The sequence below is a fragment of the Lingula anatina genome, chromosome 2 (assembly GCF_051362555.1).
Source record: "Lingula anatina isolate TDL-2025a chromosome 2, LinAna3.0, whole genome shotgun sequence".
Taxonomy (NCBI): domain Eukaryota; kingdom Metazoa; phylum Brachiopoda; class Lingulata; order Lingulida; family Lingulidae; genus Lingula; species Lingula anatina.
This window is the reverse complement of record NC_141768.1, coordinates 41569542-41593478: the sequence shown is the minus strand read 5'-3', so window position 1 is coordinate 41593478 and position 23937 is coordinate 41569542. Positions and strand designations below refer to the sequence as shown.

Below are 23937 nucleotides of genomic sequence, written 5' to 3'. Positions count from 1 at the left end.
CCCAACTCTTCACGCTATCTGTACAAAACCTTATTAAAATAGCAACAAGTACACGATTACAGAGCATACGTGCACAATTACCTGATCTATTAGAAATAACCATCTGGGCATATAAGCAAAACTGGATGAGCAGCCTTATTAAGTTACGACGCATCAATGGTATATATTGACTAGCGTGTAGAGGGAATCTGTTCAATGATTCACAATAGCTGCTGACATTTGTAACCACAAGCTGCCACGAAGCACTCTCCACAATTGATTTAAAGAGGAAACGAAATATCTAAAGTAGCCCTGGAGTCAGTTCAGTATTTTGACAGATTTTGCGGCGCTTCCATTAGCACATTCCCTTGTAGAAAATGTCATTGTCGCCTTCGCCAGTGATAAACTGTGTTTTGCGTTACCACCGGGAAGAGATGTTTGTGAATGTTAAAACAGATATAAACTTTGATACATGTACGATTTGTCAGAGACGTCTAATTCTAAGTGTCACATATTAACCATGTTCTTTCCTGTTACAAAACTGAACACTGTTTCATTAAATTGGACTATTACATATTTATCCTATAGATCACTGGTATTTGATCTCGTGGTCTAAAAATCTAGACACGATTTTGGGCTACAGCTGTTTTGTGGAAAAGTTGCCTGACAGTGATGGTGACTTTACTAAAGTAAACAATAAGAAAAATCAAGAACTTGACACGACATACTAATGATGTACATAAGTAATATAGTAAAGACTGGTGTTCATAACAAAAGCAACTTTTATAGTAGTACACTAAAAAAAAAATTGGTAATATTTGGGGGCTCACATAATGGCTATTACATCAACCGTAACGTTTACTACGTCTCCTTGTGAAATATGACAAAGTTGTAATTTGCTATTTTCATTTTGATTTTATTCCTTTTAATCTAACAATATTCTACGGATGAACATCATTGTCATATAATGTATTCGAGCCATACCTAAAGTGGCACATTCATCGTGATTAACTTCTAACTTATCAGATTATATATTGATATCACTCAACACGATTACCTAGTTCATTCGCTTAATGCACTTACGAGTACATGATGCAAAAACTCCGAACGTTATGAAAACATCAACTCGTATACATAGTTACATAAACGACGTAGGTAAATTATCAAATTCCGTTCCTCTTAAAAGTCTTATGTTTTGTAAGGACAGAATCAATACAGATATGCAGTGCTGTGTCTCGAGCATTGGACTAACCGCTTTGAATATGATCACGTAAATATTGTTTTGCTTTAAAGAAAGCGAGGTTTATTTTTCGTCGAAAGCAAATTAGCAATCACACAAACAAGCCAGTAGAAAAGAAAGGCAATGCAAATTGATCACTTCGAAAACGTTGCCAGCGACCTTTTCTGAAGAAATTTAGCTACCACCTTCCGGTGTTGTATCTCTGTTAATTGTGCTTTTATAAGTCCCATTCGATAGATAGGTTACATCAAACCTACACGATGCCTGGTTCACCCGAGATAACCATGGCATTTCAAACAATGACTTATGTTTTCCTAACAATAGCTTGTCCTGAAGTCAAGTTCTCAGCTACTTGACGCCTTCTCTCTCTGATGAAAATAGCTCCAGGGTTTTCTGTATACCTTAGAGCGCAGAATGGGATATAAAGCAAGTGTCGAATTTCCCCGTCTAGGAAAAGCATTTTTACTAAGTTCACATGCGTTATCTCAGGAGACAGTTGATACCAGATTATCGAACCAAACATGTTAATTATCGAAGATAGCCCACAGCCTCGCGACTTATTGTAAAACTAAGCAGTGTTTGGAGAAGAGTGGGATCGGAAATAATGGCAGAAAAGTGAGTGCAGTGTGGGAACGAATAAAAGCTGGCAGAATTTATCCATGGGGCTGGTTGTTTTTTGGTTGTTTTATCTTAATTTTCAGCCAATACAGCTTTGTTTACAACACTTCGGAATCACCATCGTTTTAAAGTAATTTTTGTGATGCTTTTTAAAAATTCCAGACGCATAGAGTTTCGCCCTCTTTGCTAAAAAGTTTACTCGACCTCACGCGGATTTTCGCACGTTTTCTAATCTCGTATGACGTCACTTAGTGGCAAAAGCCTCGTTTAAGGCTATATATCTAAGTCATTAAAAGATTTTGGCTATCTATCTACATATCTGCTGGTAGGATGATTCCCACTGCAGTACATGTCGATAATTATCCACCGAAAACAAGGATGAATGCTACTTAAGACAAAGCGGAAATAGACAAAAGAGGTTTACACTGAAGATTGGTCGACCCTTCATGATTATAGCCGTACTTAGCAGCAAATGTGAATCCACTTGGAAAGGCATCACAAACAGTGATACAGGTAGCTTCAAAACAGGTCTTCACTTTTTGTTCACAAAGTTGGTCTTTTTTTAACAATGTTTATTCATAAGAAATGGAGGCAAAGCGCTAAAAGCATTAAATGCTCTCCATGTAAAACAAAATTAAATAAGTAAATGAATAAAACGAATGGATAATTGGTCTTCTTCATTGCTGCTAGTAGATAAATTCATACTGAGTGCATGCACATGTAGTGATCAACTTTAGAACAGCTACTGGTATACTATTTGTCTAAGACTCAAGCCATGTCTTTCCAGTTATAAAACAAGCGTTGTATTTCATTTCACTGGACTACCTTCATGTCTTGGGTCAAACTTGGCTAAAATATGGAATATAAATCTAGACCAGTTCTCGGCTAGCATTCTTTTGTGCAACAGGCTCCAAAGACGTAATAAACTATTGTTTAGCAGCTTTGGTGGGCGTCCCAGACGTCTAAGCCGATTGGGCTGAAAGCAATTTAACGGGGGACCGATCCTGTTAGATCGATCTAAGGATGGGAACCCAGTCTTAGAAAGTGTCAATTTTCCTGTTTGGTAAATATGCTTTTGAATTAAGGTAACCTTTTGAAAAGACCATATGTAACTGTTTTGTAACATCGTTAAATGTCCATTTAATTTATATTCATCTTACAAAGCAACCAAAATTGATAGCTTGTGCCTAGATAAACGTAAAAGTTACCATCGGTTAATTAAGTCTTATCAACTTGGACAATGATTGAATGTTAATGGTTAGAGGTATTGAACGAACCGCCTCTGTTAACCTTAATTTAATAAGAATTCGGCTTTGTGGTCTAGCTCTTACTGTAGTCGCTAGTCATCATTGATTGTTTTTTTTTTTTTTTAATTTTTTTCTTTATAATTATCGCCGTGCGTTTTTAAAAAAGACTTAAATTTTCCTTGGCCATTCAATATGATTCAAATGATAAAAATGTCGAAAATGAAAATAGATTTTTATAAAATTAAGATGCACTACATTGCATCTCACCAGTTACACTTCAGCACCGAATTTTTGACAAAAATGCCAATGATTTATAATTTACCACGAGTTTTCATTTGCCAACGATTTTATGGATAGATCTGCACGCTCGCCAAACATGTCCGTCGTCTTTGCTTGTTATGTGAGACTTTTTAGAACGATTGCAAGCGCGAATACTAGTTTATACAGTTTAAAGAAACCTTGCCAAATTAGGTCTCAAAGGTGGAGCACAGAGCTATTTGAAATAAATTTGCGTGCTGCCTCTAAGTCTTATTTAAAATTACATAGCATTCCCTTTCCTGGCAGTACAAAATTTAGATGATATACGGTACATGGTGCGGTAAGCTTAACCTTGATTCAAAACACGGTGAAGATGAAAGTCAGAGCATTACATGTACAATGTATAAGTTAGCATTCTTTAGGTCTGAAGATTGAAGCGAAATAATAACATTGCAAAGGAATGAAGGAAAAATTTTATACCAATCTTTAAGTATCAATAATAATCGCCACTTTTCTAAACCTATATTGACTTCTGTTTTCTCATTATACAGGAAAAATGACACACGCTCAAAGGATTCCTCTTTCCACGGCAATACTATAGTACAGTGTATATTACAGTCTAATCGTATTTAGCATATTCCACTTCATAGTGTCGAGAAAGTAAAAACCAAAGTAATAACCGTTCTTGAATGCAGCACGCAAAGGTAAAACACTCAAAAACCAAGGCAAATACATTATAACGGTTCGAGGACAATATTGATACTAGTTTTAACTTCCTAGAAAACAACGGGGCTTCATTACTCAGTTAAACAGGGTAGTGACACTGCATACACCGTCATCACGACAGTGAAGCCTTGTCACATTTAGCCTTGCGCTTCTTACTTCCGATGAGTGTGTCGTATAGGCTTTCCTTGACTTTCTTCTTAGCTATTCACTGTTGCAACCTATACTTCATTATTCGTATTCATAAGAAAACAGAAGGTAATGAATTACTTCCGTGAAATGCGCATGTGCGTTCTGGTTGAAATCCGAAAATTGTAATGATAGTACAGTACTAATATGTTGGGCATGTACGAGTACGCCAGACGACCCATAGTCGCTATAGCATAGATGGAGTTTTTTTGTGTTCGTCTGTGACTCATTAGCAGATTATGTGTGTCATTCTTTTGAGACATTTAAAAATTACAAAAAAGAAAAAAAAAAGTTTTCATAAGGTGTGAACTTTTAGCACACCTACTGTAGGACTAATAAGATGAAATGTAAAGCATCCATTTATGAAATGTTATATTTTTTACTGGTATGTCCACACATCCCGCAAAACTATTTATCATTCCCAATTCAAAACCTTTAAGTTTAAAAAAAGCGATAAGACATTTGAAATGAAAGTACATGATTTGCATTTTTCATTGTTTCCTTCTGAAAGGCACATGCACCAGTATAGGCCTTATCTAACATGAACGTCTAGCCAGACATTTACTAAATAGTTGGACGTGGTATAAAACACCGAGCTTTTTAAAGTGCAAGAACGTTCCGCTCCCCATTACTTTGTGCACATGACATACCCCGGGTACGTCCCATTTACTATCCCCGCACTAACTCCGCACTAACCCTTAATCTGTACTAATCATATATTACCCCGGATTTCTATTCCTAGGAGTACCATTCCTGCCACTCCGAATAGGATAAGAGTACCTTTAACGCGAATGCTAAAACAGGCAGAAAAACTTGAACAGCGAGTAATCCGAATTACCCCAGGCTAGCCGACAAAACGAACCGATCTACCATTCAAATTAAAACGAAAAGACGGGCTTTAATTAGTGAGGTGTTGACTAGTTTACTTATTAACGATCCAACAGTCATTAAATAACCAAGGGTAACCGCAACAGGACAGATGCATCCAGATTGTCAGACTAGTTGACAGGTTTTGTAATGATATTGATAGCAGGCTAATGTCCATCGGTTAAACCGAGAAGTTCTTGGTTAAACGTTTTGAACTGCTTATCAACGTGAGTTAAACACGTGCCTGTGTTTCAAGTAACGTCCCCCCACGCAGTTTTCAGGAAAAAAAAACAGTATTGGCATACTAATGCAATTTTGTATGTTAATGCAAGGGAAATTGTCAGAAATATCACAGGTTAGTTAGAAAAAGCCGGCTGTTGTGGAATTTAAGATGAGGAAAAACATCAATTAAGAGGACATGCACGCAGTAATGTGGATACAACAACTTGGCAACATGGCGGGTTCTGGTGTCTTCACCTTATCTGCAAGAGTTATTGTATTGTCGTATTGATCGCTCCCCCCAGGGGGGTGGGGGTGGAAAAGTCGGGCACACTTCAACGAATACAGTTTTTACATGTAATTTACATTTGGTCCCAAAACTAGTGGTAAACTCTTATTCTGCTGATCGGCCTTGGGTTTTAATAAAAAGATGTCCCGATTGAAGTTATCTTACTTAATACAAAGTGCCCCTTTAATTGGCTTTTTTTTTTCTTTTTTTTTTTTTGTACAAGCAGACAAAAAATCCCTAAACAATCACAGTTCTTATGTTTTTTTCTATGAAATCGCGTAAACATGTTGGTCCCAAGATTAGGCCCTTTTGAAGAACGTATTATTCTTTGAGAAAAGTAACGAACAGAAAGTTATGACGTGAGAAAAATATTTGTAAATGGGACAAACAATAAAAAGATTCTCCACTTCAGGCTCGTAGGAAGCAAATTTTAAGTAAGCCCTAACCATTCAGAAAAACAATTAGCTTGGGTAGGGTTGAAAGGTAAAAGGTTCTGTACTTTAAGTTGAACATACACACACTGGACAATAGAAGTGTCACCCCCTAAATCAGAGTAATAAAAGTAGGCAGATCTTGGGTAGTTATAATGCCTGGTCTACTTATAATGTGACTAATCAGTATAAAACCGCTATACCATGGAATTGTATTGTTGGTCTTGTACATGTACAGCAAATATTATTCCTGTCTTCCTCCAATATGGCAAGATACAGGCAATTATCTAACGGTTATAGGCGTTATAGTTATTAACCTGAAGAGGCGGAATATAAGCAATGTCAGAATATCGATACAATTGAATTGTTCAGTCAGAACCGTGCAGAGGGTCTGGTCTCGGTATAGAAACACTGGATCAAGAGACATTTTGCCTCTGATGGGTCGTCCAAGAAAAACTATTGGCCGTGAAGACCGACGACTGATTTTGATGTCCAGGTTTTCAAAGTTCGACACTGCTTGTCAGTTGACAACACAGTGGAACAATTTCACACATAAGAATGTGTCTGTGAAAATTGCTAGGCGTCGGTTACATGCTCATAGAGTGTACAGCAGGGTAGCAAGACTGAAACCTCTTATATCGTTACAAAACAGGCAACGTAGAGTGACCTAGTGTCAACAGGATCTGGAACTGGACAGTCCATGACATTTGGTCCTATATATTTTTTTCTGATAATTGTCGCTTTGGTCTGACCTCTGATGACAGACGGGTACGATGCCGGCGAACTGCTGGTAAAGCATTTGAACCACATGCACTGAATTTTCGAACCCGGAGCAGCATATTTATCATGGTGTGGGGCAGCATCAGCATCTATGGCGTGGGCGAATTGATAGTGGTTGATGGAAACATGAATCACTAGAAATATATCGCTGTTTTGGAGCCAGGCTTGCTACCATTTATTACTAACATGTTTAGTGACAGGAATTATCCATTTGTTCACCAGGATGACAATGCTCCTTGTCACAGGCCCAGAGCAGTTGATGATTGGTTTGACCAACAGGACATTCGCAGGGTGATGTGGCCTGCCCAGATTCCGGATGCAAACATAAAAAATGTGTGGAATGATATGTCAAAACTTTTGACAAATGCCCGTCTAACCAGCAGAGAAACTCTGTTATATTCAGTGTTTCATGCTTGGGCCAGCATAAGCCCTGAACGCATCAGACAATTATATGAATCCTTGCCTCGTAGACTGGCACCTATTATTAGGTCACGTGGCTATGCCACTAAGTACTAATTTTGGACTTGAAACTGCATATTATGGTAGAATGTATATTTTGTTCTCATTTTGTGATTTTCTGTGAAATTTTATGTTAATAAAATGATACCAGGAGCATATCGTTCCACAGTCATTTATCTCCCCCATAGTATTGGTTCAGTAGGGGTGACACTTCTATTGTCCAGTGTGTGTAATTTGATCGGGTTCTCGCTATGCGACATGTTATTTTTTAACGCTTTATATAAATCTCCAAATGGCCTAAGAAACGGTCAAGGCTCCCCTTTGACTTCTGTACTGAAAACATTTGGTATTTTTTCTTAAATTTCCCAATTTCTTCAATTGCGTAACAATGCAAAAAAAATCTAAAAACGAGTCGTGTTTTTCCATATTGCCCAATGAAACGGCGAAGACTTGTGAGATCAAATAACATTTAATTTGTGTGTGTCTGTCGGAAGACAGAATCGGGATCAGAAATTGAAGCATATTACCTGAATATGAACCTAGACACGTGAAAAGCCTAAAATATCAACTTGCATGAAAACCCCGGATTAGTGGGACGGCGCTCTCGACCAACACCATCTACTCGGGTTACTCAACTGATGCATCTATTCGCCAAGTAGTCAGAAATCTCGTTAAAAACCCAATAGATATCAGATAAAAAGGTATTTGGATTTGTGAACACAAGACCTGATGCATATATTGTGCAAATGTATGGAGAATAGATAACAATACAACAACATTTAAAATTACATAGCAGTAAATGCGTGAAGTACACTGTATTTTGTTAACTTTTGTGGTCCGCCGCTATAAAGTGTTGCTCATGTATTTTGTTCTCGACCAAAGTGTCGTTCAATGCTGAATAAGTAATTCCCTCAGGTTCGCCTTAGTACCAGATATAACCGGGGAGTTGGCGCGTGTTTTGTGTGATAACACAATGAGTCCCTGATCTTTTTAGGGTAGAAATTAACTTTTTCCTGGAAACTTCTTCACCAAAGTTAACTATACGTTCACATAATTGCAATATATATTATCCATAATCCTGGTTTTGATTTCTATGATTATTCTCTTTAAACCATTATCACCGTTAATGGAGATAGATAGATGATATAAAGTAGAGACACTCGGGACTGTAAAACTAAAAGGATACTAGAACGGTTGCGAATGAGTCTATACATCATAATTTTCTCAACGGTTTGAATGGGGATCGAAACTGTGCTGATTTTTTTTTTCATGAAAAGCCACATAAATGTCTACATAAATGTCTAAAACGCATTGGCTGTCTCTACATAATAATGTATAATGAAACGCAAAACGCTTTGCTTAAGCGTAAGAAAACTATACTGAATTTCTCTTTTATATTAGCTTTCTAGCTTTTAAATCCCTGACAAACAATGTGCTCACGCTGATATCGATCAAAACACGTTGTTAATGCACGTGAACAGTCGCTTGCATTGCAAGATGCGTTAGGTGAGATAAGTGTCGCAATCTTCGCCCAACAGGACACAGCCGTCCCACCAAACAGCTGGACGAGCTTCCACATAAGTGTAAAATAAGCGTTTCTCTTAGAAAAGAGGGCGTTAGTGCTCCCCCCCTTACTTACCCCCTTAGAGAGCCAGATATGGTGTGTATATAACATTTGCAGCAGGATGGAGGATATTGGAGATACCCTAGGGCTACCACGAATTGGCCGCCCAAAGAAGACTAGTGCCAGAGACGACGGGTGTCTCTCCTATTGTCAGTCATCAACAGGGTGGAGTGGTCGGTGTAATCCCCAGATGCAAACTCCATATGGGATGAAATTAGAAACCATCTGGTTAAGTATTGACCCTTCATCAAAACACCCTCATAGCTAACACAGTGGTGTAGAGCCTGGATCAGCATAGTCCCCAGACGATTACTATGCTTTTATCATTAGCCTATGAGTCTATGCTCATATGGGGAGTGCCCATTTTGAGGCCAGGTGACTATCCATCAAAATATTGATACTGGAACAATAATACACATTGTAATTTATGTAAGGATTAGCCAGTAGTAAAAATAGTAGACTTGAAACGACCTTGTGAAAAAAGCGAAATGAAAATAAAAACCCAGCAAAGTCAAATGCTATTTATCTTACATCAGCATGGTTTCATACTTGCGTAACCCTCTCCCTCCCTTATGTACATATTTATACAAATCTAAATGATACGGCGTGTGGTCAATGGGAAAATACCAATTATGTCGTAGGCAGTAGTAGCCACAATCAATACAGGGAAGGAAGTTATTCAGTGTTCAGCCAGTAAACAACTATAGGCGCAAACCTGTGGAATCGATACTTCGAGTCGTAACAAAGGTCCATGCATTTGTCCTGTTACACTATATTATAATGATATTTCTCAAAGCTAATAAGGAAGAAGGCGTCTTAGCAATTAGCGCTGCCTTTAATGAAACCGAATACCATGCAAAGGCGGTAGAGTAAGCCGCTTAACTGAATGTATATCTCCCTTATGTATATTTAATATTGTTTTTCCTTTTCTAAATGGACAATAATTTTATCTTCATTTGATCGTCATATTACTGTTTATTATTACACTTTCATAGACCATACTGGAGTGTACCATATGAATAGACAAAACGATTGTTTCGAATGTTGCTTCCAACACGAATAAATCATAAATCATAGATTTCATCATTGTACACCCAATTATAGGGATATAGCAAGTGCACAAGAATACATGTACCACGGTTGAGTAAAATGAATGTCCTATGTCAGAAGAACTCACTGCCACTAATTCTTGATGAACTGATAAAAGTGATCTATTGTAGTGAATCTTATGTTTCATGATCTGCGAAAACTACGAGAAGGCGCTATTTTTTTTTTTTTTTTTTTTTTTTTTTTTTTTTTTTGTTTACCCAGTACTTTGAGAACATAAACATTAAACTAATATCAAACGCTAAGCAAATACACCTGAACAGAACTATAAATTACACACACAGACATAAAAAGCCAAAGACATAAAAAGCCAGTTCACATGTACGCAGACGCAGAATTAACGGCACAAACAAAAACTTACACAAACGCAGTATAACATTAATAAGGCGCAAACAGACACTAAAAGTACATTAACACACACCTTCACTAAAACCATACTCCTCGCCTCCTAGCGGCAAATAAAGACACCACTATCAGCTTGATAAAACAGACAAACAAGTCAATTCGCGATTAGGCAAATATCGATGCTGAATTACACCGGCAAATTATCGATAAGAGCCGAGGCCGACTTGTTCCAGCTGCCTTACGGAAAAGTCACTGCTTCGATAAGAAGCCTGGGATCAGAGTGCAGGGCAAATACGGAGCTTGTTGGAGAAGGTGCTTAGGGAGCAGTAAATGGGGTAATAATTGGTGAAATTAGCCCTTAAGCGACCATGAAGATAAACAGGACGAATGGACCTGGGCGAATGAAAGAATTCAAGAACGGAACGCTGTGCTGTATATTAGTGAGCCTTAAGCAAAGCTGGCCATGCCAATAAAAGACACGTGTGATAGAAAGTGAGAGGCCTCAAAGGATATTGTCAATGTCAGGCAAATCAAAAATTATTTCGCTCTTGATTTATTACCTCCCACTCATTGATGGAAAGTCGTGAGTCAAGAAAGGAATGCACACCTTTAAAAATAACCTTGTAATAGGTTTCACGTGCGATAAATTAATAAAATGAGTTTTCATTAACAGTGCCTTCTTTCCCAACAACAAAAACCCCAGCACCTTATACACTGTAACAAACTAGCTTTTTGGGGCAATTATACTAAGACAATTTTAATGCAATATTACTCGATAGAAATAAAATACCATGTGCATTTTAAAGGGGACAATTTAGATTTTACCAGTAAAATCGTGACATTTGGCTTTTCATTAAAGATGGTCTGTCTACTGTAGATCATAACTTCTGAAAAGGGGATTTTATATAAAAATCATTGAAGAGTTGATTTGTTCCGCTCATATGATGCCCAAAAAACAATAAAAAGCTTGCAGTCATATCCTGGTTGACTAGAGACTCATGCAAAATACCGATTGCAATTTTGTTCTAGTTTAAATAAATACGGGCACAATTGCTTTTATATTCAAAGAACAATACGTTTATTATTTTTTCTTCGTGGAATATTCTAGCCGTGCGCCATTTCTAAATCACTCAGACTTATAAACCTGAAAATAAACCATGTTTTCTGGAAACTTATTATTATTATTGTTATCAGTGTATTCGAAAAACATGTAAGCATAAACACAGAAATCAGTAAACGTATATTTGTCAGAATAATGATCAAACGGGTAGCCTAAGACCCCGTTCCCATATCTAGATCGATATAGCAGGATCGACCCATCTCCGAGAGGGTTCTCGCTAAATTACATTCAGCTAAAGCGGCTCTGATGTCTGGCACTCCTACTGAAGTTGTTACGGGGTAATTTACTATTGTTAATCAGCTTCAGTAGGCGTGCCAGACATCTAAGCCACTAAAGTTGAATGCATTTTAGCCAGAATCCCCTCGAAGATGTTGGATCCTGCTCGGTCGATATAGGTATGGGAATGCCAGGGTCTAAGTCTCAGAGACGACACTTCTTTTTCATATTTCAATACATGACACCTTGACGTACAGTCAATATAACGTTTTGTTTTTCACCTTTGTGATCATTACCTCAAGTGCAAATTGTTTATATTCATCACCATGATATTAAACTTTGTCATTTTGATAAAAGATAATGATCACTTCAAGTACTGTGTTTGGTTTTACTTGTTCTTACAATAACAGAAGTTCGCTAAGTCTTTGGGAATTGGAGCACGTACTCAATAAATGAGCACATTAGAAAATGAATACGCTTGCACGAATTCGAACAAAATTCTCAGGATATTATGCAGGTTTTGCGTTCGCCTCTAAATGTTTGTCCATTAGTTCCATTTATACTGTCTTCGTGCAGCAGTACTAGTCTTGTCTCTATGTATAACGGCTTTCTTTTTAGTCTCTATATAGATCACTAAATCCAAAATTACCCTTAAATACATGTAGCACCTGCGCTGTATTAAGCCTTGCTATTCTACTTATACTCCATATATATTGTGATTCATCAGTTACTTGCCATTTTTAGACTACAAAATGCAGATCACACCAGCAAAAAACACCTGAGCTACCACAATAATTCATTAAGTATTGGTATATTCACACGTCTACATTTATTCTTCTTTTGAATCTATATCGTGTTAACTGCTCATAGAATTTGGTCCTTTTTCTATACAATAAGAGAGCATTTAGAACAGCGGACTAACAGATCCGAGGATCAAATATGGCCGTCCCACTTTAATGCTTGTTGCGTAATCCCCATGGGGAATCTATTCAGTGTCTAATCGGGAATTAAGCGGTAAGCTTTTAAGCGGGTCGCCATATTTGATCCGCGGATCTGTTAGTCCGCTGTTCTGAATGCGTTCTATATCTGCGTTTTATACTTCAAGTTCAGCTTGTTTTTGCTTAAACCACATGAAATCCAGTACAACATCCTGGGCTTCGATATCATAATTGTATTCTGTCGTCTTTACACTTTTTTAAAGGTGTTAGAAATTGTTCAGTTCCCCTCTTTCAAAAAATGAAAACAGCTTTCTTCTACCGGCTACGGTGGGGGAAGGATAATTCTTTGCCTTGTTTCACGCGACAAATATAAAACGAAACAAATGTTATGTGTACATGTAGGATAAAGGGAAATGAAATCACTTTGTATTGTCTTGTTTCGGTATTTTTGTATTTATTTATCTATTTTTTTCTTTGGGGGGGGGGGAGGAGGGAGGAGGTTTGGGGGGAAATGAGAGAGGGTCCCTCCATTTAATGTACCATTCGTTGCATAGGGCTCTGCAAACTAGGTAAGAAACCCACTCAAACTGACATAAAACAAAATTCATTTGTGAGTTTAATGAGCGCTAGGTATAATGTACACTCTATAGGAGAGAGGTACTCTACTCTTTGATGTTACACTTTTTAGCGTCTGTTTTTGCCAGACCGGGCACTGAAACCCAACACAAGAGCTTTTACCTCTTTATGTGGACTACCGAGCAATATCTTTTATCCCTATCTAAAAATGCGCTCTTAATTAGCAGCCGTATCATAACTGCTATGCAGGCATTAAAACCATTGATTTCTCTTTACGTTTATATCCAGAGTACACATTTATGTTTTATCCCGCTTCCGGCGGAGTCGTTAAGTCTAGAAATGTTAGCTTGTGGCAAACATTCTAGATACATGGGTAATCATTGAATTTGTGTCTTATGGACTGACTAATGATTAGTGCTGTTTACGTTGCTTGCGCTTCCTCGGGGTATTAGTTATTTTTCAGTCTTTTTTTCGTTATTTTGTGAACTGATCATTAAAGACGTGTAAGTTGTGGACAATGAAAAACAAAAATCAATTGAAGCTTTTGTGAGACCCCTTGCACAATGGTTATAGCCTTTTTAGTCTTGATAAACAATTATAAGAATTGGAAAATGATTGTGCTCACTCTCTCTCTCTCTCTCTCTCTCTCTCTCTCTCTCTCTCTCTCTCCATCGCACACACACACAAATACGCGCTCGCGCATACACGCATTCTGTGACATAACAAACGAACTTCTATCTTTTCATTCCTTAAAAATTAATATGTAGGACTCGTTTGTATTCTAACTCAGGCCGACAACAAAGGGTATTTGGTTTTCTTTCTAAGCTAGGACCTATAAAATCCATCGATGATTAGAGGTAATATTGCAAGTGCGTGTAATTGGTTACACAAACCTGCGGTGTTTAATCTGATGTACCAAGGCAGCGTCTTCAATTGCCCCTGTGTGAACGAGGACTCCAATAACGTGGTCGAGGATTTAACCATGATAGATAAATGTTGAGAGTGATTTACGTACCTTTATCTATTAGCATCACACAAAGACACTACGTGGACTATTAATAACACTAGCCACTGTACAAAACTCATACTTTTTCAACCTTGGTGGTAAATTTACCGTGTAAATAATGCGACTAATCTTTTAGATTGGGATAGTTCAAAAATTCGAATTTATCAGTGTGTGACCTTTAATGTCGTGATAACACCTTCCTTTTTATCTTCGCAGCGAACTTTCCCTTGTGAAGGAATAGCACGTAGCTCGACTGTGGAGCTTGCTTCCACCAGGAGATAAAGCCCACGGGATCTGAGAAAGAGAGAACTAGTTCTACGATTTCTCAAGGTCTCCGTCAAAGTTTTAAAATTTGCATACTAAGACATCAAATAACGAATCCAAACAAACCAATCTACGAAAGTTTAAAATACGTTTAAAAACAGTGCTCTTTTCGTATAATCACAGAAAAGCGAATGCGTTGTTTATATATAAGTACATGTTATAAGATCGGGTTTTGTCATGTTTTTCGAAGAGACCAAAACAGGCCATTTAAAAAAAAACAGAAATATGTAAGACAACAGCAATTCCATGAATTATTTGCTTTTTTATCTTCAAGTTTTTACCCGAAACGCAACATTTCACGTTCCTGTATCTAAAATATCTTTTCACATCCTTATCAATATTCCCAGCATTTTGTCTTTATAACACCAGTTTGCCATTGCTTATTCAAACTTCCTACTTCGATCAACAGCGTGTTGAATTTGTATAAAATGAGTCTATATTTTTCCAACGAAAAGTAGATATATCGATTATTATTTTTTATTTTATGTGGTAAATGTAAAAAAAAACGTATGGCAAATAAATGAGGAATCAATAGGAAAAAATTTGAAAAAAAATATTCTTATAGTTTGCTTCCAATTTTGTGTGTATGTAATCGTGCCCACATATCGCGTGAATACAATTATAATATAAAACACCAGAGCCAGTTGTAATCCTTGCACAGTGTCCACTGTATAGAACACAGCAGTCGCGATGAGTCATGATTCCGGATTTGACTAATGCGACCCCAGCATCTTAAGCTCCTGAACATTCCACGTAATAACTCGTGATATATAAGTTGTTTTTGTCAAAGGCAACGTGAACTATATATGACCAGTGATCTTATATTTATACCCTCTCCGAAATTCCATCCGCATGTGGCTGTATGACAGACATCCCCGTATTCTTTCGAAGCCTCTATAATGTCTGTCTCTTCAATTAACAATGTAGTGACTCTGATTCCAAAAGATGCCTATACTAAGCCTTTCCCCACCCAGTCTTACTGAATAACAACCGAGAAATATATGAATCCTGAATTCATCCAAAGAGAAATCTACTATTTCTAATATAATATAATATAACGTTGAGAATAACTACATGTATAAGTATATACATGTATATTTTTTCATATCTGTGGAATTTGTATATATCTGTCGATAATCAATACAATGATAACGCTTCTACTATACATGTATGTATTACTGGTTATACGTTTAAAATTATTAGGTGTGTATTTGTATGCTAATGTACTTAAGTTCTAGTTATACGCTAAAAACCTATGTTGTGATGGTATCCACAACGTGTAGAGGACATACGACAAATGCCTCAGAAAAACCAAAATATACTGTAATGTATGAAAAATTCACGATCGCAAGTTAAATACTTGATAGCATCAGAAAACTGCTGGCGTCATATGAATGTCTTTCCTTTTAGATTAAAGTATTTGTTCCACCAGCTTCTGCTGAGACCCCCATTATTATATGCAGAGAATAAACTCTTTAGTGGACATATAAATAACCGACTGATTACTTATACTTTGGGAAGGGAAACTAATTGAACAGATACAATATCACTTATATGGCAAATATGAGAATGGGAACAGAAAACAATTCTTGGAATGAACACAATACCTGACCAGGGCGACCAGCGGGCGGTTATATAGGAAACTGGTTTGTATCATGCGCAACAAGTGGTTGGAGAAAGTCAGACTGGCGTGCATCCCTTATATACTATACTGCAAAATGCATCTGAGAGAGAGAGAGAGAGAGAGAGAGAGAGAGAGAGAGAGAGGAAGGGGGGCTATGTACTCAGCAATTTGAAATACAGTGTAAGAATTGTGATATCAGTGAATCGATCACAACAGCAATATTTGGAACAGAACAAGTTCCTATATTAGTACACAAACGGTTTCAGTGTGATACATCATATACAGATATACGCATGTACATATCCTACAGAACTATATATCTCTTGTGGCGAAAGAACTGCAGTAATTTTCCTCTTTATCTTAGAGGAATTTGCAATAGTAAAAGAACTGCAGTAACTTTGTTTCCAACCAGGAGTTACTCTGTGCCCAGTAAACTTATTATTATTATCATTATGCCACAAAAAACCCAATGGTGCATATCATATACAGCATGTCTCCCATTACATGGTAATAAATCACAGCTAACACAATGTCACACTTAGCACAACATCAACACTTACCTCCGACATTGGCGCCAATTGTGTCTGTAAGCTGTTCTTTCAATTCAGATGGACTCTTTAATTTCTCGTGCTTCAGGGTAGCCTTCTTGGGCGTATATTGCACCAGAGCCTCGCCAGCGAAGTAACACATCTTGAAGTAGTCCACTTTACTCTCGCATTTGTTCTCTCTGTTCTTGTCAGGGTCGTCTTCGTATATCAGCTGATAATTGAACCAGTTGAAATCACTGAAGAGGGATGTTATGAACTCCACCATGTCCCCGAAGTGAGCCCCTACGCGCGTCAGGTAGGGGTAATCACGTTTTTTATTCACAGCAAAATCCATGGCGTTTGCCCCCGCGGAGAGCATGGGGGTTTTCCAGTAGGTGATCTGGCGGGCGACCGGTGCTGCTGCGAAATCACACACAGGGCCAAAAAAGACATGCACTTTTCTTTTCATATAAAAATTGAAGGCGTGGTTCACAGATTCAGCGCTAAAACACTTTGAATCCTCGTAGGAGACGGTTATATTGAGTTTGGGTACTGTGTTGTTTTCTTTCAGACGTTTGATGGCGTATTCTATAGCTGGAGCCACCTTATCTATAGAGAACCCCAGTTTGTTGTATCTCGGGAGGATAGAAGCAATATCAACATGAACAGCTCCGTTGAAGGAGACCATACAAGAAATCACCAAGCAATAAATAATTAGGTTCATTGCCGCTAAGTGGCGCAGGGCCAATTTATTCCCGTCTTCTATAGTATGTGGCATCTTTTTCATAGCATATTACTGTCCGATGTTACTTCGTTGTCTCTCCGCTATCTCTTGTGTGGGAAGTTGTATTTGCCGAATCTAAAATCACGAGCATACATACCCCACGCTTCTCCGTACACGCGTTTATATTCAAGTCACCGAGATTTAACTATCGGGTTCCTCAATTAAGCCACCTTTGCTTTATCCAGTGAAGGAAAACTGATCCGTGTAATCCGTTCGTCACGCTGAAAATCAAAAACGTAGCACATGAAAATAAGCAATTGTGGACCCAAAAGATCGATAGAATACAAGAGGAGGTGAGATTCGACCTTGTGCGGTGTACGGCTTCAAGGCAATTTCTCCACGGCGAACAGCTCACGACAAAAACCTGTTGCTCCTTGTGCTACATACCCATTGTAATGAGTTTGAATGAAGCGGCCGCACAGAAATACATGTCGGCAGGCGTGTTCAAATGGTAAAATCCCTGTTGATAAATTGATACTCCGTGAACCATAGCCCTATTCAAGGTATGTGGACATCTACATCTATGCTCCTATATGCACACAGCAGTCAGGGACAAGTACACCGTTCGTGGAGCAAGGTACTCGCTATCTCACAGGTAGCAAACAGTCCGCTATCTCTCCCCTCACAAAGGGTAGCCTTTACGGTACCATGTCCTCACGACCCGATGAGGATTTAAATGATTGTTCGGTGGTACTTGGAAGTTATGTGACTCGGCGTTTCTAAATCTATTGAGTGTCCCTTCAGTAATATCGTGTATAGCTTTGTTGAGTAGGCGTAAGTTAATTTCTCAGGAAGGTGTAAAGTATGGTAAGAAAATGAAGTGTGTTAATTTGTCTTGAATCATATTCGATTGTTCGTTACATAGGTCCTTCACAGAACCTGCAACAAGTTCTCCAGCCGCTTGCTGCGGACTGCATGTGTTTGTCTTGACGGAAGTACTTCTTTTAATCAAACTACACGTATTTAACACACACACACGCTTTGACACATTTAACACCACAGGACTTACTATCTACAATCAGCGCCGTTACTAATGTAGTAGTGTATATTTTGACGTTTTTATCTCCGCGTTGTTCGCCCTGGTGTCAGTGCAGTGTCGAAGTCACACTTTCTGATGATGGCGTGGAATATATTAGCTTCTATCATCCATACGCCTGGCTGGGACCGAGTCCTTGTCCATTCAAGACGTGACCAACCAATCTCCCTCAGCGTTTAAGTACGTGAGACGGCTCGCACTGGTTCACAGGGAATACCTTTAAATGAATAAAGAACGCAGAATCAATCAATGCAAGTGAGGTTAAACCGGAGACATATCGACTCGGGCTCTTATATATAAATACGTGCACTGTGAGTAAGCTTGCGATTGCAAACATAGAGAAATAAAGGCGCATGTGGCCTCCGCGAGCTGCTCTCTCTCTGTATGCTGGCTAAAAATCATTCGTGTCCAAATTTGTGCGTTTTTAATCCAGGGATTAGTGAACCCTTCCACTTTTTACGGACCTTAATTGATAGAGCTTAACCAGGGAAGATTGTTGATTATAACAGCGTGATTCATATCAAATCACTGGATATGATTTTAGGGAGCTGCCAGCGATAACATATAACAAGGAAAAGCACGATTGTTGTATAGCATAAGATAGAAATATACCCATATCATTTTATTACTTTCCTGACCAGTATAGTGTAACTTGATGTCGTTCTACGTCTGCTGCCTTCAAGTTGACTTGAGTCTCAGGAAGACTGGAGTGTGCTTATCTCGAAATGATATGAAATATTTGGTCATAAAATGTTTAGCGGCTTAATGTACTTGTGGTGCGCTTGGTGCAATGCTAAGTGTAGTAATATATCATCTGCCATACAGACTTAAACTTCAGCTGGTCCAAAATTGACTATAACAGTAAGGGTATGTCCACAGGTCATAGAGATGACTTGGATAGGCAAAAGTGGAGACACAAGCGTGGGCCTTTTTTTTCTTCTTCGCCCGGTTCGGTGTACATGGAGGTGAGGACATATTCTAGGAATGAAAATGGATGCACGTGCCCCTCCCCCCCCCCCCCCCCACCTCCCGTCCTGCCTCACTGGATTCAACTTTGAATGAGACTTGTTTGGCTGACAGATGGTGCGTTGTTTGGAATGTTGTTATGAAGGACAGTTTCACCTTTGAGGAGAAGACAAACTTCTACCATGCCTTCTCAAACAAGGAAATTTATGTATCTCATAAAATGCCTGACGGTAATTGTAAAATCTTACGTTTTCCTGTATTTAAAATTTCACACATATTCGACGTTAATCACACAAGAAAATATTATGCACAATTGAAGGTATTACACGTGATTGGACCCCATGTTGTATAACTGATTATGGATGGCATGATATTCCAAAAGGGCTAAAATAATTAATGCTAAAAAAAATGACGCGCATGCGCTTCCCCACAAGCGCTATGACACTGCTTTTTCACTTTTCATGTTTCAGTAGCGAAATAATTGTTTGAGTTTGCATTGTCAGGGGTTGGAATGAAAGCAGATTATTAACATCTACGGTAAGTAAGAAACTAGAACTTCCTTCACTTGTAAACAAACCGAAGTTTGCTGAAATAGTTTGCTCACATGCCGGGCAAACACATTAGTTTCCTGATCTGAGTGGGAGATTCCGACGCAGACTGGTCCGTCTGACTGATTTTTAAAACTTCTGCCATTTTGATCGCCTATACGGAGTAGGTCAGTTCCTTACAGTTTACAAGCCCTTTCTCTGATATCCGAAGATCAGGATGTCTTTTAGCTTATGTCTTATATATGTACGATTGATCAAACTCCACTCTGAATATGACTACTGAAATATTTTACTAAATGGGGACAAAAAGCATATTATTCGCTTTTTAAAATGCCCCAAAATCATATTTGCAATGTCTTAATATTCTGCAGTGCTTCTCACCAGTGCCGGCGTTTTCCCCAGTTCGGACCATGATAATGATAAACCCCCTCAAATATAAGTACATGTACCCCTCATATAAAATTAATCGATATTTCCCTGTCAAATGTCCAGGAAGACCTGGTAGTCTGGTATATGACTAGCCAGTCATTTTGAACTACATTAATAAACATCGAATCCAGGCGCGAGGACGGACCGTGCAATGAATCGGGAGCAGAAAAATTGCTTACTCTCACTAGTAAAATTCTATTTTTCGGGAAACTGACTTAAAAACTATTTTTAAAAAAAGCATCAAAGCTCTTACGCACATACAGGCACATGTAATCGAATTTTTATTTGCACATGTCACAAATAAAAAAGAAAACCCCGTTTAGCTCTATTTTCAGTCTCGCTTTAGGAAAGTGCACATGTATATGCGGTACCCTCATGTATACGGGTCGTGCAACAAACAATGTTATCAAGCTTGGTCCTTAGTGTGATTGTAAAAGCTTAAGATTAATTTCTAAAAGTTATCTTGTGGTGTAAGTACCTTCTGGAGTTTGTTTTGTGCCTGTCTGTGAAGGTATAAAAGACACACTATATCGAATAACATTTTCTAGTTTGTAGTCCTTTTCACGTCATGGAATCTTGCGGTTGAAGATGATTGTAGAAAAAATTCACATGACTAGAGAAATACACTTAGGGAGTCATGTTTTGGTAAAGTCATCCTCACATTTTGGTACGTAACCAGTTTTGGTGTTCATAATTTGAGTTCTCATACTCTTTTTTTTTTAAAAATGCCCCTTTTCTATTAACTTTCCTCGGAGTCTGAGCCCCCATTTTTAAAGGAAAACGAGGGAAATCCGTTAGTGAGTATACCCTGAGTATACCCTCAGGTTTTTTTTCGTGTCCTGCACACTACCCCCCCCCCCCCCCCCCCCCCGATTCAGGGAATGTGTGTGTGTGTGTGTTCAAAATCACTCAAAATCGACCCGTCTCCGATTTTTCCAAAATGTGATGAAAATCAATCTACCACACCTGTCATTCATAAAAAACAGCAGCGTAATATGATTTCGATAAATAAGTATCACACAAGAAGAACTTTGTTTTATAGTTTGATATGAGTTTGGTTTGTGTGAATGCATTGATGTGGATGACAGTTGAGAATCCCTTTTGAAAGTTGACGAGAGGGTCAAGTCCATTTAATTTGAGGGGTGACAGGTGGAGCGAGTTCATTCGATCTGAGGGGTGACAGGTGGAGCGAATTCATTCAATCTGAGGGGTGACAGGTGAGGCAAGTCCATTCTATCTGAGGGGTGACAGGTGGGGCGAGTCCATTCTATCTGAGGGGTGGGAGGTGGAGCGAGTCCATTCCATCTGAGGGGTGACAGGTGGGGCGAGTCCATTCCACCTGAGGGGTGGAATGTGGGGCGGGTCCATTCCATCTGTGGGGGGGACAGGTGGGGCGAGTCCATTCCATCTGAGGGGTGGCAGGTGGGGCGAGTCCATTCCATCTGAGGGGTGGCAGGTGGGGCGGGTCCATTCCATCTGAGGGGTGGAAGGTGGGGCAAGTCCATTCCATCTGAGGGGGGACAGGTGGGGCGAGTCCATTCCATCTGAGGGGTGACAGGTGGGGCGAGACCATTATTTTTTGGGAGTGCACGCAAGTAAAATCACATTTTAATGCCAGTGCAATTAGGTGTATAAATGAACACTATTTTTTAGTATTGTGTTACCAAGTTTTAAGGGGTTATGACTTTGTATCATGCAGAAAAAGACATTAAATCATTTGGCTAAAAATTGCATTTTCACAATTTATTAAAAAGATTACCTTTTTTGTCTGCACATTTGGGAAATAAATCTAGGTCACAAAATAAAATCAAAGGATCAATGTATTTTAATTATGATTTTAATGAGACATTTTCAAATATATTGAAATAAGCAGACCTAATTTTTGGGTGGAGGAGCAAATTTCAACTGTTGCCATTACTAAAATGTGTCAGGATCTCTCATATTTGTTTTAATTTAAAATTGATGTAATCGTCTGATGAGAAGGTCGTGGAATTTGAATAAATTTTCTGTAGCAAACCAGAACCCTTAAAACAAATCAAATTAAGAAAATTATATCCCGGAGGACGAACTAATTTATTCTAATAGATATTAAAAAACCCGTCTCTCTATATCATAAAAGGTAGGGCAGATTTTCAAAAAGGCAAGATTGTAAATTCATACAAATTATATTTATAAATGTGGGCTGTTGGAAAATCCCTTGGATGTATTCTTAAAATGCTCAACTTCAATTATTTACAAAATACTGGGCATATTAACAAACCTTTTAAATTTTTTGATTTAAGACATTCTGTTACTGTACATGTAGAAATCAATCCCAAACACAATGCATACAGATCATTTTTAGCAGATTTAATTTGAAAGTGCTCAGACAATAATCATATCTTCATAATTTTACCCCAACCCTCTACTATTACTATTACTTATTTCATATCGAAATAAAAAAACAAGGAATTACAAACGTGTTTATTCAATTTTTAAACAAAAGATGCATGGATGTGCGTAGGGTTCCAGAACGTGAATGACAGGCTTGGTTGCTAGCAGGCAGATGTCGTGCTGTTTTCAGCATCTCAGTGGACTTCTGAAATGAGAAGGAAATGTTAACAATATCTGACTAAAGGGGCAGACTCGGAAAATACGACCAATGCGTTTTACATCTAAGAGAAGAGCGCACTTGAAATGATGAGGGTGTTTACCGACTTGTCCAAAGTTCAGGCTAAGGTGGCACCCTCAAATCGATATCTATGTTGCCTAACGCCAAAATTAAGACCTGAAGTTAGTAATAAAGATATTTCAGATATCTTGCTTTGATAAAAATAAATATTGAAAGCACTTCTCTAATTTTTGTGGAGATCATCACTGGGGACGTTTATTTATTTTACCTACTATATATAATGTTGTACAATGTGATATATTAATTCGCTTTGCATCACGCGTTTAGGAGCCATATTTCACTTTAGTATAAATCATTTCCCCGTATTTCAACACTGCTAACAAACATTTTTACAGGTACATGTATAATGAAATAAACAAACCTATCGAAACTGATGTAAACTTTTTAAACTATTGTGATTTAAAAAGGAGAATTGATAAACTTTGACTATAAAATTGATGTACTCGTTGATGGGGCACGCTTGTCTTTGGATCAAAAGCTCAGAACTGTGACAAATTCGGTATTTTCATCTAAATTAGACCGTGATCTTTGTGGCAGTATGCCCGTTTACTAATTTGCTGAATAACATTTTGAGTGACATAACAGAAACGACAGGCAAAATGTAACAAAGAGTAGTAACACATCAATAAATACATTTCGTAAATTTTCTTGCATTCTTCTACTCTTTCTTTCAACTGACATAGGTTTACTGAAGAAAAAGTGATACTTACGAAACATGCATTTACCTCTACGCCTCAAACGACTGCCTTGCAACTGCACCACACCTTGAACATTGCGTCTTCACCCAGCTGTGTCTT

At 38.2% G+C, this 23937-nt stretch overlaps 1 protein-coding gene across 5 annotated transcripts in view; it reads right to left on the bottom strand.

Annotated features, from left to right (window-relative positions):
• The window catches only part of LOC106166491 (atrial natriuretic peptide receptor 1), a 162442-nt gene that overhangs the window by 128532 nt on the left and 9973 nt on the right, over positions 1 to 23937 (bottom strand). For 4 of the 5 annotated variants that reach the window (XM_087003862.1, XM_087003860.1, XM_087003859.1 and 1 more), the window contains 2 exons: positions 18500 to 18743; positions 16740 to 17711 (listed from right to left, as the gene is read on the bottom strand). In XM_087003862.1, coding sequence (XP_086859988.1) covers positions 16740 to 17493 — 754 coding nt within the window. In that variant the 5' untranslated portion in view covers positions 17494 to 17711; positions 18500 to 18743. Of the gene's footprint in view, positions 1 to 16739; positions 17712 to 17877; positions 18744 to 23937 lie in introns of all 5 variants that reach the window. The other variant, XM_087003861.1, reaches the window with a different exon arrangement.